Consider the following 18,573-nt stretch of genomic DNA (forward strand, 5'->3'; position numbering starts at 1 on the left):
GGCCGCCGGGGGGGGGGGGGGGGGAACAGTCTTGTGTAGCCCTAGTCCAGCTCCGTGCTGGCTGGCCTGCAGAATCGTGGGCCCTTCCGGGGGGTGGGCTGGGGCTGGGGGGACGCGTCTGCCATGGAAACCCGCGCACTACGAGGACACAGCCTCTGTCTGGATGGCGTGCAGCTGCCCCGCAGGGGGGTCCGGAAGCATGGTGCAGGGCTCGAAACGCCCACCTCGCATGTTTGGGTCAGGAGGAGCCACGTGCCATGATGGCGGAGGCGGTCCTGGGGCGTTTCCGTTGCAGGGAACTGCCCGTCTTGTTTGGCAGTTGACATCTGTCCGGTTGCCATTAGTTCCGAAAACCGGTCATCAGAAGAGCAGCCCAGGTTCTGCAGGAGTCTGCAGGTGCCTGTCACAGACCAAATGGCCGGTGCACCCGACAGGCGCCAGCTCTCGGGCAGAAGCTTCCGGTTTGGGTCACCACACTCCCAGTGACTGCCCGAGGCACCCGAGCCCCACTTGCATTGACAGGAATCGGCTCGACATCACCGATAGTGCCCCACTAGGAGTGATGCCTTCTTTTAAGCATAAATGATTGTCTCCCGTACCCTACTGAGTTTTCACAGAAACCATTAGCATTTCGGCCAAAGACATATGCACACTTTTCCATGTGCCCTGACCACAGGCGAGGTGTTGCTAACATTTCATTGAGAAGTGCTTAGAAAGTGCTCATGGTATTACCCTGGTAATTAGTAGCTATTCATTCCAAGGACATTTTATATATATTTTTATATATATATATATATATATATTTATATGTATATACACACTGTTCTAGTAGGTTCTTTCAGTTCTTTTTTTTGTTTGTTTTTAATACTAGTCTCTGGCGTTAAAAAACTTTGTTTTTTGCCCTTTGAGAATTTCTAAATACAAATTGAGTTAAAAGATTGCTCCAAAATCTATTTCATCAAAAGGCATCAAAACGCTTCTTATGGCAGGAAGGGTCCTACTAGTCTTTTTTAGGCTACTGTCTGGGATTAACAGGTAAGAAACCAGGCAGGAAGTGGCTAACATACTGGAAATATTTGCACATACCAAAATAGCACTGCTTTACTTCCTGTGTGTCTGCAGTGTCCGGGGAGGTGCCCGCGCCTCGCGGGCGTGCGCCCGGCACTATAGGCTGGCCCCGGTGATCTGGCCGTTGTACTCCGCCGTCTCCATCTTGAGGATGTAGGGGATTATGCTGTCTATGGACACGTTGCCGATGAGGCCGGTGAAGAACAGCTCTTCTGTTATGTTGGAGCTCATGAGCCGGAGCGCCGGCAGGCGGACGAGGATCCCTGTAAGAGGGCCGTCGTTAGTCTGCCCGCCAGACCCGGCCCAGCGCGGGTCCCCGAGGCCCTGCGGCTACCTGCGAAGCCCGCCACCGGAGCCACCACCCGCCCAGCCAGTGCTTGCTTTTCGCATTTCCACATTCCTTTTACAGACATTCCCCGTGCGGGGAAACGGCAAATGACTGCATGGGTGTGTCTGCGAGTACCTTCTCTTCAGTGTGGATGGGACAGTTCTCCCCGCCCTCACCAAAAGGAAAAAAGGAAAAAAGCAAGCTTGCAAATTCAGCAAGTGGCATAGGCTGAAAGGAGACCCGTCCCCGTACAACGGACTGCCCTGCTCCTTACAGGAGGGTAGGAGAAAGCTTATCTGTGGGTGAGGGAAGGCGCTCACGAGACCTCAGTACACGTGCGGGGAGAGCTGCAAAGCAGTGCAGCAGGGCTGTCGGCGTGCAAACATCTGGACCGACGTGGGCCCTGAGTGCTGGGACTAAAGGCACGTGACCCCTTTAAACCTTTCCGTCGCCCTCACTGCCAGTGCTCACCCGGCACTGTAAGGCAGTAAGACCGCTTTCATGCTGAAGAAACCCCGGGTGCGGTGAGCCCTGCCCCTGCCCCTGCCCCTGCCCCGGAGGGCCAGTGGACGTGGTGTATCTGAATGTCCCACGTGACTGGGCCTTTCTCCAGCCGGGAACTGAGCCCACAGACCAAGTGGAGCCATGTACAGAGGGGCAGTGCTGGAGGACGAACTTGCCCGTCAGGGAAACGTGGGCCCGGGAGAGGGATGAGGGCGAGCTTGCGTGCTCAGTGTGCACTACATGAAAAAGGCTATAAACCTAGTGTAGCCTATGATCCCAATGACGCAACGTAAAATAACGTCTGGGCTTGGCCCCGTAGCCCAGTGTCAAGGGGGCTGGATCCCACATGGCTACAGTCTGAACTTCAGCCCCAGTGGCACGAAAACACCAGGCGCGTGTGCGCGTGCTCACAGCCCTGACGGACGGAGAAGGCACTGGCGCGACCACGTCCCGGTGGGGAGCGCTTTTGCCCTCTCCCTGGGTCTTCATCTCTTTCTGGTGAGCACGTGCGCCCTCTGGCAATTAAAAGAATGTTTTTTGGAAGTAAACACACAAAATGTAAATAGTACATAGGGAAGGTCTGGGGCTGGACCAGGACCGAGGACTTTTTCATAAACATCGTATCTACTTTCCACGGCCACGGAGTTGCTGATGGCAAGGTGACTCTGGAGTGCGCGGTGGCTGTCCCCAGCCCTGTCTCAGGCGCCGTGTGGAAGTAGGCCCGTGTCCTTGTCAGGGGACAGCCTGCCCACTTGCCAGGCTGCAGGGAGCCATCCTGGGAGTGCGCCTGACAGTCCTGTTTCTACGTGAGTGAGGCTGACGTCACTCTAGATTCAACATGGAGCCCCTCAGGGGAAATGACGGACGGTCCTGCCTCTGCAGAAGCCACTCTGGGCTGCGGGGGGATGGCAAAAGGCAGCCAGCTGTCTGCCGGCAGGACCCCCAGGCACGCTGTCCTGGGGTTATTGCTGGAAGACCAACCACGTGGCACTGCCATGCCTGGGGGCAAAGCCATTCCCGTGGAGAAGCACTGGCCCGGAGAGCCCAGGGCCCAGAGCAGACCAAGGCCTGCACAGAGCACAGGAGTCTGGGGAAGGCAGGGCCCCACATCTTCCTGGACTGTCCTGTCACTTACAAGCCAGCGTTTATGCCGGGTGGAAAGCGTGGGCAGGTAAGGAAGAAAGAATTTCCTGAAGGGGCTCAGAAATGCATGAAGCCTCAGTGGGCTAAAGTCACGGGAAGGACTGCGGTGCTGTACAGATCTGCACGACCGCAGTGGGCCACCGTCACACAAGTGCTGCTCCGCAGCTTCCACCCTCGTCAGGGTCTCCTGCTCACCCGAGGGTGTGGCTCCCTCACTCCACCTCCTCAGTCCTTCCGGCGGACAGGTCTGGTTTCTGGCAACGGAAGCTATCGGGCACTGGAGCGCCCTGTCCCCAGAAGCTGACCAGAGGGCAGCTCGAGCTACTGTGGACAGGAAGACCACCCAAGGAGCACGCCTTCTGCCCAGCGGGAGTCCTGGCAGCCACCACACGGTGCCTCTCTGCCCCCCCGTCCCACAGCAGCCCTGGCCCTGGCCTGGCCCATCCCACAGTCTGTCACCCCTGCAGCTTGAGAATGAATGAATGACCAGAAGAAGGGGCTACCGGGCTGTCAGACATGGAAGGCCGGAGTTCATAGCCACACCTGCCGGCCCGGTCCGCTCCTCCCTGTCCCGTGAGCGTGTGCCCGGGGCCTCACCGGTAGGTGTCTTCGGAGTAGGTCTTCTGAACGTAGTCCTGCAGCTCCATCTGCGCTTTTTCTTGGAACTTTTCAATCTGGCTTGTGCTGCTCAGACCTGGATGATCTGAAAACAGAAGAGTGGCCCAAGGTCCCCCTTGTTTAGAGTCTCACTGCACACCTCTTGGTATCCTCAGTCGACGTCTCAAGTTCAGCAAGCTGAACGCCGAGGCTAGTCTAGTCGGATGCCACTGTAGGGACGCTGGCTTCCCCGCTCTTTTTCTTGGAACTTTTCAATCTGGCTTGTGCTGCTCAGACCTGGATGATCTGAAAACAGAAGAGTGGCCCAAGGTCCCCCTTGTTTAGAGTCTCACTGCACACCTCTTGGTATCCTCAGTCGACGTCTCAAGTTCAGCAAGCTGAACGCCGAGGCTAGTCTAGTCGGATGCCACTGTAGGGACGCTGGCTCCCCCGCGCCCTGCCGGGCTCCCGAGTGCACGCGGCTGCCTGTGTAGCCCCGCCTGGGCAGGTTCTGGACACCAGGCTTCCTACTGCTCTAGAAAATACACAGACTTAAACACTCTCAAAGAATATTAGAATGTGTCCCTTCCTATTCGAAAGTAGTCATGTCATTTCCTCTTTATTACTATTTGCTCTGGAGTGGAGAGCTGGGAGGGACAGGAAGGTTCAACTGTCCAGTCCCTGTGGCTGAGCTCGGCGGTCAGCCCGTGCCCTCTCTAGAGGTGCTGAAAGAGCTGAGGAGAGTCGAGGGCAGTGAGCGGAGGCCATCCTGGCCGCCTCTGCCTCCCCAGCCTCAGTCCTGCTCCTGGTCTTCCTCTGCTGTGCCCGCACCCCCAGCGGGCCCTGCAGCAGCCACTGCCCGCACAGCGCACAGGTGCGGTCCCAGGCGGTCCTCGGGGGCGTGCGCGGACACGGCCTGGAAACTGGCAGAGAACCAAAGTGAAGGCAGAGAGGAGAGGGCCCGGGACGGCAGGACCCTCTAGTGTGCCGCCGCAGTCTTGTCTGGCCGACGATTCCAGAAGGACAGACTGCCTCTACTCGGCCCCAGACCGTGGAGCCTATCTCTCTGGTGCTGTAAGGCAAGGGTTTAAAAGAAGGACATGTATGCCTGCCAGCAAAGCACCTATCCTGAAAGCCCCAGGTCACACATGGTCTGGCCGGGCCCTGTCTACACCGCTGACGACAACGCGCCTCCTGTCAGAGCTACCAGTGGACACAGGGGAGAAAGCATCGTGAGTCCCCAGCGCATATCTTACCGGGGCTAAAGAGAACTATAGCTTTAAGGTATGCGTACTCATAGCCGTCCACATCCAGCCTCGCCATGCTGTTGCAGAACTCCTGCAGCTTCCAGATGTGCTCCATGACTTGCTTTATCCGGTCGCCGGAGAGTTTGTCTAGAAACAACAGCGCAGACCCTGAGCAGGGTGGTGAACGCGACAGCCAGCCTCCTTGAGGCAATACGGCCTACACAGAGGTGCAGCTGGAGACCACGTGAGCCGGCTGTGGAATGCCTGTGTTAGTCCCACACCCCGGGCACGGCCCTGGGTGCTGGTCCTCGGCCTGCTGGAGAGAATGCACTGGCTGATCCCTGTCCTTGTGGCCGGCATTCTGACCAGCACATACGAGGTGGTGGCCGCAGACCTTCTAGGAGAGCTGTGCATTTGCTCACGACAGCTCGGTGAGGGCTCTGAGTCCTGCCCCGGGGGTAGGCATGACCCAGGCTCACGGTTCACATCCCTGCTCTTCTATTTACGATGTCCTTTGGGCAAGCCAGGGACCGTAGCAGAGCCTATGTCTCTCATATGAGTCTACTTTACACGGCTGTGAGGGACTGTAAGCTATTATACACGAAAGGGTCACGTCTACAACAGTAGAGACAAGCTGTGATTAGTGTGAAAACACTGCCAAATGCCGATCAGGAAACTGACTTTTTTTTTTGGAGAGGTTTTTGCTATCAGGCACGTGCGCTCACCAGACAGACAGAGACAGAGACAGAGAGACAGAAAGTGAGAAATCACCCCCCAGGGGGGATGGCCATGCCGCAATCCTTTCTCCTCCATTCTCCTCTCGGGATCTTGGGCATGCATGCACACGTGCCCGGCATGAGTTTAAGCCACCGAGTCCAGGACTCGAACCGCGGTTGACTACATGGGAGTCCAGCAACATAGCCATTACGCTAACTGCTGATCCCCTGGCGTGAGATTTTTTTTTTTTGGGGGGAGAGATTTTCACTGTAGGGCGCGTGCGCTCGCCAGACAGACAGAGAGAGACATAGAGACAGAAAGCAAGAAATCACCCCCCAGGGGGGATGGTCACGCCACAATCCCTTCTCCTCCATTCTCCTCTCGGGATCTTGGGCACGCACGCACGCGTGCCCGGCGTGAGTTTTAAGTCACCGGGGCCGGGACACGAACCGTGGTCGACTACGTGGGAGTCCAGCGACATAGCCATTACGCTAACTGCTGGTTCCCCCCTGGCATGAGTTTTAAGCCACTGGGTCCAGGACGCGAACCGCGGTTGACTATGTGGGAGTCTAGTGACCCAGCCATTATGCTTACTGCTGGTCCCAGGAAACTGACTTTTTAACATCTTTTTTTGCACCCTTCATATTTGTTGCATGAAAAGGCAGTACGGCAGAAATGCAAGTATTCTGACGGGTGAGAGCCCCATGGCCGTGGCTGCCCTGGAACACTGGCTGGCCAGCCTGCTGTGGCGCCAGCCTGGGCCTGGCGCCCCCCGCCCCGGGCCGGCCTACCTTCCTGCATGCTGTTCTGTAGGTGGTTGACGATGGCGGCCAGGATGGTGGAGAGGCTCATGACCTGGGCACACTGGGCCAGGCCGAGGGTGAAGAGCTCGTTCCAGCAGGCCCGCACGAGGCTGGTGTTGCAGTCCTGCCTGGGACACAGACAAGGGGCTGAGTGTGGTGCGTGCCGGCCCTTCTCCAGGGTGCGAGGCATACAGACACCGAGCCCTGGCACTCCCACGCCAGTGGGTTAAGCAAACACCTGCTGAGAGTCTACTGCGTCTCCAGGGTCCTTCTCTGAGAGAAAAGATGAAGTCAGTGAATACGTCTATCAATGTTATACGTAAAGTCTCTCTGAGGGTAAACTGTTCTCTTAAAAAAAAAAAAAAGAGGGACCAGCAGGTGGCATGGTGGTTAAGATGCTGAACACTCCCACATGGCCGAGTTCGAGTCCAGTCCTGGACCTGGTGGTTTACTTTCTCACTTTCCGCTCTAAAAAGCCACTCATACACTGCTTGTAAAAATAAAAAAAAAAAAAAAAAAAAAAAGAATAAATAAAATTCAATAAATAATTCTTTAAAAAAAAAAGATTAAGACTTAAATCATGGAACATTTTAATAAGTATGGCCAGACTGTCATCTCAACAGCCGAAAGCCTAAGGCCTCGGCAGTCCGGCCCTGGCTCTCTCCCGGGGGATCAGTATCTGTGACTTAGGGCCTACAGCCACGGCCGTGAGAGGCTGCAGTTCAAGGGCCCAGGAGCCGAGTGTGGGCTCTGAAGGGCAGAACGCCCTGGACACGCTGGGTGCAGGAAGCAGGCACGGCTGGAGCCGGGCCGGCGCAGGAGCAGGCAGAGCAACGCCGCCTGCAGCCCCGCCCTGGGGACCCGCGCTCGGTCGGTTCGCACTGTGCACGGCACTCTGGTCCTCACTCAGCAGCCCCAACGCAGTGTCAGCGTCAGCGTCGTTCTCAAGATTTCAGGAGACCAGAGGAACTGGGCCGCCTTGATCAGGGCCTTTCTGCAACTGCTTCGAGAATGGGCCCGCCACTCTGCCACCCCACACCCCAGATGCACATCGAGCATTTCTTTATGACCGACCAGTGCCCTGGTCCCTGACTTAGGAAGAGTGGGAGTGGAGTACAACTGAAACCACGGTAAGCGTGCTGCATGTTTTATCTAGCCTGCGCTGAGACCCCATGGGAGAGCTTCTAAATTACTCTAAATTGCTCAACTAGAAAAAGGGCAGTGGGTAAAATTTTTAAAAAAGAATTACTTATTTAATTTTACTTATCATAATTATTTTTTAAAGAATTATCTTATTTAACATTTATTTGTTTATTTATATTTGACAAGAGAGGGACAGAGAGAGAAAGTGAGAGAGAGAGAAAGTGAGAAAGCAAGCCGCCAGGTCTGGGATTTGAACCATGGTCAGCCACATGGGAGTCCAGCGCCCTTAACCACCACACCATCTGCCGGCCCCTCATTATTATTTTTTAATTTGCTACGGGGTACATATGCTCATTAGAGAGAGACAGAAAGAGAGAAAGAAAGAGAATATGAGAAAGCAAGCTATCAGGTCCGGCACTCAACCTGTGGTCGGCCATGTGGGAGTCCAGCGCCTTAACCACCATGCCACCCGCTGGTCCCATGGGTAGAATGTTTTAACTCCCTCTTAACCGTAGCTGTCCACCAACTCCAGTAAGCACAGGGTTACCAGCATGCTAGGTGCCTGAAGGCACACCACCTATCAGGAGGTAGGAAGTGCAGGCCCTCTGCCAGAGGCTAACAGTGACCTTGAACACCCCCCCTGCCACTGCCGGGCTTCTCTGCCTGGCCTCGGCTCCGGGAGCATGCCGACCGCGAAATCAACATCCAGGGCACCCGGTCCACCAGCATCACCTGGCCTTCCACTGCCACTCACTGTAAAGCTCTAAATCCTTTTTTTTGAGAAGTTTTGGCTACAGGGTGTGTGTACTTGCCAGAGAGACAGAAAGCGAGAAATCACCCCCTGGAGGGATGGCCACGCCGCAATCCCTTCTCCTCCGTTCTCCTCTTGGGATTTTGGGCACAAAGAGTTTTGAGCTGCCGAGTTTGTGAGTTGAACTGTGGTTGACAACGTGGGAGTCCAGCAACATAGCCATTACGCTAACTGCTGCTCCCTCTCTAAACCCTTTTAAGAATTATTTTTAAATGGATTTTCAAAAAATTTTATTTATTTATTTATTATTTACTTATTTTATTCTGACCAGAGAGGGACAGAGTCAGAGAGAGGGAAAGCGAGAAAGCAAGCTGCCAGGTCTGGGTGGGACTCGAACCACGGTTAGTCATGTGGGAGTCCAGTGCCTTCAACCACCATGCCGCCTGCGGCCCCTACCCTTGTAAGAATTCTACGATCAGGAAACTGGAGGTTCAGAAAGGAGAAGTGACTCACATAAGGTCATAGCTGACAAATGGTATTTTCACTCCTTAAAAAAAATTTATTTTTAAAATTTGCTATAGGGTATATGTGCTTACCAGACAGAGACAGGGAGAGAGAAGAGAGGGGAGAAGAGAGGGGGGAGGGGAGGGGAGAGGGGAGAGAGAGAGAGAAAGCCACCAGGTCTAGGACTCGAACCATGGTGGTCAGTCATGTGGGACCACCACACCGTCTGCCGGCCCTTTCCTTACTTGTTTTGAGACAGGGTCTCACTATTTGCTTGGCCTGCCCTCGAACGTGTGAGCCTCCTGCCGGACTCACGAAGAGCTGGCTTCACAGGGAAGCAGCACCACAGTGGACAGTAAGTACTGTTCCCATGACCCAAAACCCAGGTCTGCTCTTCAAGGTCAGTGGCACGGACCACCCGAGGACGGGAGCTGTCATGTGTGGTAACGCTCACTGACTATCTGTCCTCACGTGGCTGTTTGTCTTTCAGCCGACCCGATGGGCACGACGGCAGCTTGCACCAACGGTGTCGCACTGGGCACAAAGGCAGCGCTGGCACTGGGGTTGGAGAACTTCTGTCCCAGGGATGCTCACGGAAGCCAGGGCGAGGGCCTTTCTGAGGAGCACACACCAGCTCTGCCGCTCGGAGTGCTGGAGGGCCTGCGGAAGGCGCTGTGAGGACGTGAATCGGTGCCTGTTTGCGGGTGGGGCTGATTCACACGGATCTCGTCGAGGACCCAGCCATCCCTGGCCCGGCTTCGGCCGGGGATTCACTGTGCACGGCGCAGGGCCAGGGTATGCTCCTGCCTTCCGCTCCACCACCCCCAGCTGTGGCATCTAGTCCTTGGCGCACACGGGAGGCGCCATGAGGATTTGAGGAATATCGCGAATGGCCACCACGGTCCCCTGCCTCTATTTAAAAAGATACTAGAGGGTCCTTGCACAACGCCACAGGACAGGCTGCCAGGGCCCTTGCAGATCTTCCCGGTCGTTTCTACAGAGAAGGCCCGACCCAAGGACACACACGGGGAAAGGCCACTTACCCAAGTGCCTGGAAGGCCGGGATCGACCTGGCCCAGTGCATCGAGAGGAAGAGCAGACGGGATGCGGACTCGCAGATGTAGTGCACGTTGAGGTACTCCGGCATCGGGCTGGGCATCGTCAGCTGCAGAGAGGCGGCACAGCAGAGGCAGTGAAGGCAGGCCAGGCTGCCCCATCCTACCACACGCACCCCGCTGGGTTTTGCTGTCTGATTCCAAAGATCCTGTGCAGACACTGGGGCCCGTACCAACTCATGTTTTCTTGCTTAGTTAACTGGGGTCTAATGGCTCTTGGAATGTGGCCAGTAGGCCTGAGGGGGGGACTGGACAGCCATACAAAAACAAACTCTTGGGACCAGCAGTTAGCGTAATGGCTATGTCGCTGGACTCCCACGTAGTTGACCATGGTTCGTGTCCTGGACCCGGTGGCTTAAAACTCACGCCGGGAGCATGTGCGTGCCCACGATCCCGAGAGGAGAATGGAGGAGAAGGGATTGAGGTGTGGCCATCCTCCCTGGGGGGTGATTTCTCACTTTCTGTCTCTCTGTCTGGCGAGCGCACGCGCCCTATAGCAAAAATCTCTCTCTCAAAAACAAACAAACAAACAAACAAAAACCCAACAAAACAACAACAAAAAACTCAACTCTTGCATCAGCTACGTTGTTATTTATTTGTGGTAATTCCATTATTTTTTATTAATTTTTATGTATTTTTCTTTTAGTTTTGCTATAGGGTGGGCACACTCACCAGAGAGAAAGAGAAAGTAGGTAGGAAACACCTCACTACCTGGACGGTGTGCCTCGGCTCCCAGAGTCCATTCCTCAGAAGGTGCTCCAGGCCTGTGAAGCCGGAATCCCACTGGTGACCTGTGTCCTGCACCCTGGGGCACTACGAGCAGGGACCGACCTTCCTAGTGACAGGGCAAATCTCCCTAGTGTGGAACACTGAGGGACGGGAAGATTCAACGGGGAGGCCCCGAGACTGAGAGGGCTTCGGGCACCCTGCACGTGTCCTATGGAGAAAGCGAGGCCACAGAAGGACCCATAGCAGCCTTTGGTGTGGACGGCGAAGGTCCATTTTCTGTAGAGAAAGCGAGGTCACAGAAGGACCCATAGCAGCCTTTGGTGTGGACGGCTAAGGCCCACTTTCTGTGGCTCTAGAGGGCTCGTGCTTAGGAATCAGGGCTGGTGGCCGCTTGTTGAGGGTCCTACACTGCTTCTAGTGCACAGAGAGGGGATGAAAGCACAGGCCTGGGCCAACGCTCGGGAGGCAGAGCAGTCAGCTCTCCCCGCACCAGTCAGCACCATGCCAGCGGGCCCTGGCAACGCGAGGCCAGGCCTGCTCCAGAATGACCTTGAGCAAAAGACTAGGGAAAAGGCTTCGTAATGAGAATACTGTTCTGACCCTGCTGAAGGCATGATGCCGAACGCCACGATATGCAGATGTCTGGTTTTTAAAGCTGCAGACCACCTTCAGTACAGACGCTCTCTCCCCGGCAGGCAGCGGGTGGGGGACGGACAGGGGGCTAAGCGAGGACACTCACCTTAAATGTGACGTGCGTGTCTGAGAGGAGGGGGCCTTCCACCTCGATGATGGGCGTCGACTGGTCTCGGCTGATGACGTGGATGCTCCCTCCCCCACTGCTGTCCAGCCCATCTGCCAGGCTTGGAGGTGAGGCGCTGTCCGTGGTACTAAGTGCTTTCGCTAAGGTATCAAATGCTCTGTGAGCAAAACGAGACACTGGTAAAGGAGCAGCTTTTAGAGGGGACAGAGCTCTAGCTGAGGGACATTTAGAGAATTAATGCACTGGAGGGAGATGATGACTACCTGTGAGAGGAGAGCTAACAATGAAAGCTTCTACATACTGTCCACACGTAATTTGAAATGATGAGTTACTTACTTTCACATGTAATTTCAACATTGTGCAACTACCCTCCAATGACAGAAACTCTCTCCATTTTTACAGATGTGAATGCTGAGACTTAAAGAGCCAGACCATTCACACAGAAGGGACAGAATCAGAATTCTATTTAATCCAAATTCTAACCTCTTCTCCTTAGTTTGGACCTTTTTTTTTTTTTTTGAGAGGTTTTTGCTATAGGGCGTATGTGCTCGCCAGAAAGACAGAGACAGAAAGAAAGGAAGCAAGAAATCACCTCCTGGGGGCCACGCCACAATCCCTTCTCCTCCACTCTCCTCTCGGGATCTTGGGCACACACACACATGCACACACACGAGCGCCTGACGTGAGTTTAAGCCATCAGGTCTGGGACTTAAACCGCAGTCGGCTACATGGGAGTCCAGCGACATAGTCATTACACCAACTGCTGGTCCCTACATGATAATTTTTAAGAGATTTTTGCTATAGGGTATGTGTGCTTGCCAGAGAAACACAGAGAGACAGAAAGCGAGAAATCACCCCCCAGAGGAGATGGCCATACCACAATCCCTTCTCCCCCATTCTCTTGGGATCTCAGGCATGCATGCACATGTGCCTGGTGTGAGTTTGAAGCCGCCAGGTCCAGGACTCAAACTGTGGTCGACTACATGGGAGTCCAGCGACATAGCCATTACGCCACCTGCTGGTCCTTCTAGATGATTATTTGCTACCAGGCTCGAGTGGACATGAGGACGTGAGCCCTCCCCTGGGCCGCAGTGGCCAACTAACACTATTTATCAGCTGGTAACTAAACTCTCAACTCACCACTCAGAAATAAAACACGTGAGGGGGCCGGCAAGTGGTGTGCTGGTTAAGGCATCTGGACTCCCACATGGCTGACCGGGGTTCAGGTCCTGAACCTGATGGTGTGCTTTCTCACTTTCTGTCTCTCTGTCTCTCTTTGGTCAACTTCAATAAAATTAAAAAAAAAAAAAAAAGAAAGAAAGAAATTAAAAGAGAAATAATACATATGAGGAAAGCTGGTAAAGCAGGAGAAAGGGGGATGAGCTGCTCGTACGCAGGTACATTCCACAGCGATCAACACAAATAACACGTCCACTGAAAGGCTGCCCCTTCTTCACCGAGGTGCTCAATTTCCTTTCCATGGCTGGGTGGGAAGGCAGTTGTGACTGTTTTGTACCACATAATACAAGTAGATCCACACTGCAGCATTAAATATGAAAGAAGACAGGCGTGGGACCACTGGACAATCTCATAACCCTGGCTAACACGGGGTGGGCACCAGACACTGCCATCCGCCTCTCAGCCCGTACCGAGTGATCTCACTCGCAGACTGGTCCTCCGGCTGGATTTCAGAAGTGTCTCCATTGTTCAAGGACTCACTCAGGTTGGCAAGGGAGGTCACCACATTTGCCAGTGTGCCCAGAGCTCCCTGGCTGGTTTCAGCCTATAAAACAAGAAACAAGAACATTAAAAACGAACACACACACGAAAATGACAGGCCAATGACGGTACAATGCTGGTTCAAAACCAGCTTCTCTCTAAGGGAGTGCGATTACCCGGGGCAGCATGAGGGAGACCTTGCTGGAAACGGAACAGTTCTGTGTCTTGGTTGTGGTGGGGTTGGTTATACAAATCTACACAAGTGATAGAATGACACAGAGATAAAATGACAGAATGAGCACGGAAAATGGAACTTCACGAAAATGGTAACTTTTATGCTTCAAAAGACATTATCAAGAAAGTAAAAGAAAACCTACAAAACTAAAGGTTGTCAGCAGAACGGGAGAAAATATCTGCAAGTCATATATCTGGTAAGAGTTCAGGAGCCAGAATAATTAAGAAACTCATACAACTTAACAATAAAGAGCCAAATACTGGACCATTTCAGCCTACTGGTTAAGGGAGCTGGATTCCACATGGCCAACTGTGGTTTGAATTCTGTCGCCAGTAGCTTGGAAACCACACCAGTTGTATGTACATCATGCCCGAGATCCCAGCGGGGGAAAAGGCACTAGGCATTACCACGGCCCATTTTAAGTGCCTTCTCTCCTTCCCTCTCTGGCAAGTGCACGTGCCTTCTGGCAATCAAAAAAAGGAAAAATAAAAAAGGCAAATGAGCTATACTAGAATAATAATTACCCAAGTACGGTGTCTCTCTCCCTACTTCACTGCATTGCATTTAATGGGGGTCACTAAAACCATGGAAAACAAGATTGTGGGTAAGGGGGGACTACTGTACCACAATTTAAAAATGGACGAAGGATCCGAATAGACATGTCTCCAAAGAAGACACACAAATGACCAGTAAGCTCATGAAGACACTGGAAATGCAAATCAAGTCGTAATGAAAAACCACTTCGCATCAACTAGGATGTTTACGGTAAAAAGATGGGTAATAACTATGCTGGGAAGGACTTAGAGAAATCAGAACCCTCATGTGGGGGGGGGGGGGGGGGGTGTAAAGTGGTGCAGTTACTCTGAGAAACAGTCTGGCAGTTCCTCCAAAGTTTCAGCCTAAGTTATCACATGACCAACAATTCCATGCATAAGAGTCTAGTCAAGAGAAAGAAAAGCATGTCTGCAGAAAACCCAGCACACATGTATTCTCTGCCGCATTCTCCAGTCAGACAAAAAGTGGACACAGTCCATCAGCTGGCCCGAGACTAAATACAGCGTGACAAAGTCGTTTCGCATGTGCCTTTGCGATGAAAGGAAATGAACTACAGGCGTGGGTACAACTCAGGTGAAAACACTATGCTGAGAGATCGAAGCCGGTCACAGAGGGTGTCATATTGTACAACCGTCTTTCAGCAGAAAACACAGAAATGACGAAACCATAGTCGGAAAACAGAGTAGGGGCTAGCAGGGTTTGGAAGGAGAGGGAGGACAGCTTCTGGCAGGAGCTTTCTTTTCGGGGTGGTGATAATATTCTGGAGTTAGACGGTGCTGATGGCTGCACAGCCTTACGGTCATGCCAAAACCATATACTGGAAGGGGCAATGTGATGGCACGTGAATCGTATTTTAATTAGAAAAAAAGAGAGAAAGCCAGCAATAAGTAAATAAGACATATGTACAAAAATGTCGTGTCTTGATTGCCAAAGCAAAAACTAGAATCCATAGAAAAGATCATAAACCAGGACCCGATGAAGTCACAGCAGAGGCTCGATGCAGCGGCACCTAGGGAGGCTAGAAGCTACGCAGTAGACACTAACTTGTTCCCAGGCCGCCCCGAACACACGGGGTGTGTGGGCACGGACACTGCATAATGACGGCTAGGTGGGAGGCTGGGGCAGGAGGGGCATGGCACAGCAAGACACTGAGGAGTACTGACCTCTGCCTCTCTCCCTTTCCTTCTTCCTCTCTTATAAAAGAAGGACGAAGTCAACACTGTGCGGCTAACATACGCTGTGGACGTCCTGACAGACGGGCATGTCGAAGGGAGATCAAGTTGCAGTGAAGGCACGGAAGAGCAAACTCTGTACGACATCAGAGTCCCAGCTGTGGAGTGTTCAGACTGTGTCCAGCACAGCCACTGAGACTCTGCGAGACCCACTGTGGTAGCACTGTATTTATTTCAGAGTAAATGATTTTGAATGTATGATTACTCCAAAGTAGAAAGTAGAGAGGCCAGCAGGTGGCATGCTGGTTGGGGCACTGGCCTCCCACATGGCCGACTGCGGTACAAGTCCCAGACCCGGCAGCTTGCTTTCTCACTTTCCCTCTTTCTCTCTCTGTCTCTCTCTCTCTAGTGAATGCATGTGTCCTATAGCAAGTTAAAAAGAAATAATAAGTGGGGGCCCCCAGGTGGCGTGCTGGTTAAGGTGGCTGGACTTCCGCATGGCTGACCGTGGTTCGAGTCCCAGACCTGGCAACTTGCTCTCTCACTTTCCTTCTCTCTCTTTGTCTCTCTCTGGTTAACTTCAATAAAACAAATAAATAATTACAATTAATAAAATTAAATAACTTAATAGCTTCTGAAGATAGCTACCCTTAGGTGCTTCACATACACTTTTTATAATAACTTCCAGGTGGTGACTATGGTGACTATGAAGCGCTTTCTCTTTCTCTAAAAATTTAACTTAAATTTTAAAATGTGTGCAAGCATTTGCCAGAGAGATGGAGTGGGAGGCAATGAGAAACTGCCCCCCAGGGGGATGACCAATTCTTCCTTCCATTCTCCTCTCAGGATTTTGGGCATGCCCATGTGGGATCCAGCCACCTTCCCCACCACACCACTGGCTGGTCCAAAGCTCCTTCTCTTCACTACTTAGATACAGGTGGTTGAGAAAGCCATGACCTACTTATTCTGCTATGTGAACCTGTGCCCTGACGTTCCCAGTGACCCCACACTACAGAGCTTCTGCACTCAGTGAAAACGGATCCCTCACAGCTGCGATTTACCGACTGCTGCGTGCCAGGCGCTGTATCATAGGCAGTCCTGGGAGGTGGGTGGGGAAGAACAGTGAGGTGTGGGGAAGAACAGTGAGGTGTGGGGAAGAGGCGTGCAGCTGCTAAGAGCAGGGCTGGACTCAGCTCGGGCCCAGCCGGCTCGGGAGTTTGCGTTCTGCTGCAGTCTCTGCATAGACGGCAAACAGAACAGTTGCTGTGAGTCTCTTAGTAATCAGGAGTGCTCCGTTTTGCTTTTTGGCTATAGGGCACATGTGCTTGCCAGAGAGAAAGAGAAAGTGAGAGATCGCTCCCTGGGCAGATGGCCACACCACAATCTCTTGTCCTCCATTCTCCTCTTGGGATCTTGGGCACACACACTCGCACCTGGCATTTTTTCCAAACTGCAGTCAGCCATGTGGGATCCAGCTGCCTTAACCACCCAGCTGACCCGGTAATCAGGGGTTTTTAAGGTTATATAGAACTTACTCGAGGCTCAGATTTCCTCTACACTCTAGTGTGTAGTCAGAGCCACTGCAACAGTTTGGCTATGGTTTGTCCACCAAAGGTTCATGTGCTAGAAGCATGGTCCACGGGTGGTGTGGGCACGGACACTGCATAATGACGGCTAGGTGGGAGGCTGGGGCAGGAGGGGCATGGCACAGCAAGACACTGAGGAGTACTGACCTCTGCCTCTCTCCCTTTCCTTCTTCCTCTCTTATAAAAGAAGGACGAAGTCAACACTGTGCGGCTAACATACGCTGTGGACGTCCTGACAGACGGGCATGTCGAAGGGAGATCAAGTTGCAGTGAAGGCACGGAAGAGCAAACTCTGTACGACATCAGAGTCCCAGCTGTGGAGTGTTCAGACTGTGTCCAGCACAGCCACTGAGACTCTGCGAGACCCACTGTGGTAGCACTGTATTTATTTCAGAGTAAATGATTTTGAATGTATGATTACTCCAAAGTAGAAAGTAGAGAGGCCAGCAGGTGGCATGCTGGTTGGGGCACTGGCCTCCCACATGGCCGACTGCGGTACAAGTCCCAGACCCGGCAGCTTGCTTTCTCACTTTCCCTCTTTCTCTCTCTGTCTCTCTCTCTCTAGTGAATGCATGTGTCCTATAGCAAGTTAAAAAGAAATAATAAGTGGGGGCCCCCAGGTGGCGTGCTGGTTAAGGTGGCTGGACTTCCGCATGGCTGACCGTGGTTCGAGTCCCAGACCTGGCAACTTGCTCTCTCACTTTCCTTCTCTCTCTTTGTCTCTCTCTGGTTAACTTCAATAAAACAAATAAATAATTACAATTAATAAAATTAAATAACTTAATAGCTTCTGAAGATAGCTACCCTTAGGTGCTTCACATACACTTTTTATAATAACTTCCAGGTGGTGACTATGGTGACTATGAAGCGCTTTCTCTTTCTCTAAAAATTTAACTTAAATTTTAAAATGTGTGCAAGCATTTGCCAGAGAGATGGAGTGGGAGGCAATGAGAAACTGCCCCCCAGGGGGATGACCAATTCTTCCTTCCATTCTCCTCTCAGGATTTTGGGCATGCCCATGTGGGATCCAGCCACCTTCCCCACCACACCACTGGCTGGTCCAAAGCTCCTTCTCTTCACTACTTAGATACAGGTGGTTGAGAAAGCCATGACCTACTTATTCTGCTATGTGAACCTGTGCCCTGACGTTCCCAGTGACCCCACACTACAGAGCTTCTGCACTCAGTGAAAACGGATCCCTCACAGCTGCGATTTACCGACTGCTGCGTGCCAGGCGCTGTATCATAGGCAGTCCTGGGAGGTGGGTGGGGAAGAACAGTGAGGTGTGGGGAAGAACAGTGAGGTGTGGGGAAGAGGCGTGCAGCTGCTAAGAGCAGGGCTGGACTCAGCTCGGGCCCAGCCGGCTCGGGAGTTTGCGTTCTGCTGCAGTCTCTGCATAGACGGCAAACAGAACAGTTGCTGTGAGTCTCTTAGTAATCAGGAGTGCTCCGTTTTGCTTTTTGGCTATAGGGCACATGTGCTTGCCAGAGAGAAAGAGAAAGTGAGAGATCGCTCCCTGGGCAGATGGCCACACCACAATCTCTTGTCCTCCATTCTCCTCTTGGGATCTTGGGCACACACACTCGCACCTGGCATTTTTTCCAAACTGCAGTCAGCCATGTGGGATCCAGCTGCCTTAACCACCCAGCTGACCCGGTAATCAGGGGTTTTTAAGGTTATATAGAACTTACTCGAGGCTCAGATTTCCTCTACACTCTAGTGTGTAGTCAGAGCCACTGCAACAGTTTGGCTATGGTTTGTCCACCAAAGGTTCATGTGCTAGAAGCATGGTCCTAGAGCAGTGGTGTTGGCAGAAGGTGGGACCTTTTTTTTTTTTTTTTTCTTTTTTTTTTTAGAGAGGTTTTTGCTATAGGGTACGGGCGCTTTCTCAACACGG

The 18,573-nt window shown here is 52.7% G+C and overlaps 1 protein-coding gene across 1 annotated transcript in view; it reads right to left on the bottom strand.

Moving 5' to 3' along the window:
- Positions 1–14: 14 nt before the first annotated feature.
- The window catches only part of NR2C2 (nuclear receptor subfamily 2 group C member 2), a gene marked incomplete in the record, with an annotated part of 89,571 nt that continues 71,012 nt past the window's right edge, over positions 15–18,573 (bottom strand). The window contains 8 exon segments of the mRNA XM_027776665.1: positions 15–1,331; positions 2,653–2,660; positions 3,641–3,746; positions 4,897–5,034; positions 6,396–6,535; positions 9,849–9,970; positions 11,389–11,566; positions 13,059–13,192. Of these exon segments, the coding sequence (XP_027632466.1) occupies positions 1,165–1,331; positions 2,653–2,660; positions 3,641–3,746; positions 4,897–5,034; positions 6,396–6,535; positions 9,849–9,970; positions 11,389–11,566; positions 13,059–13,192 (993 nt within the window).

Source organism: Tupaia chinensis, unplaced genomic scaffold, assembly GCF_000334495.1.
Source record: "Tupaia chinensis unplaced genomic scaffold, TupChi_1.0 Scaffold000704_1, whole genome shotgun sequence".
Taxonomy (NCBI): Eukaryota; Metazoa; Chordata; class Mammalia; order Scandentia; family Tupaiidae; genus Tupaia; species Tupaia belangeri.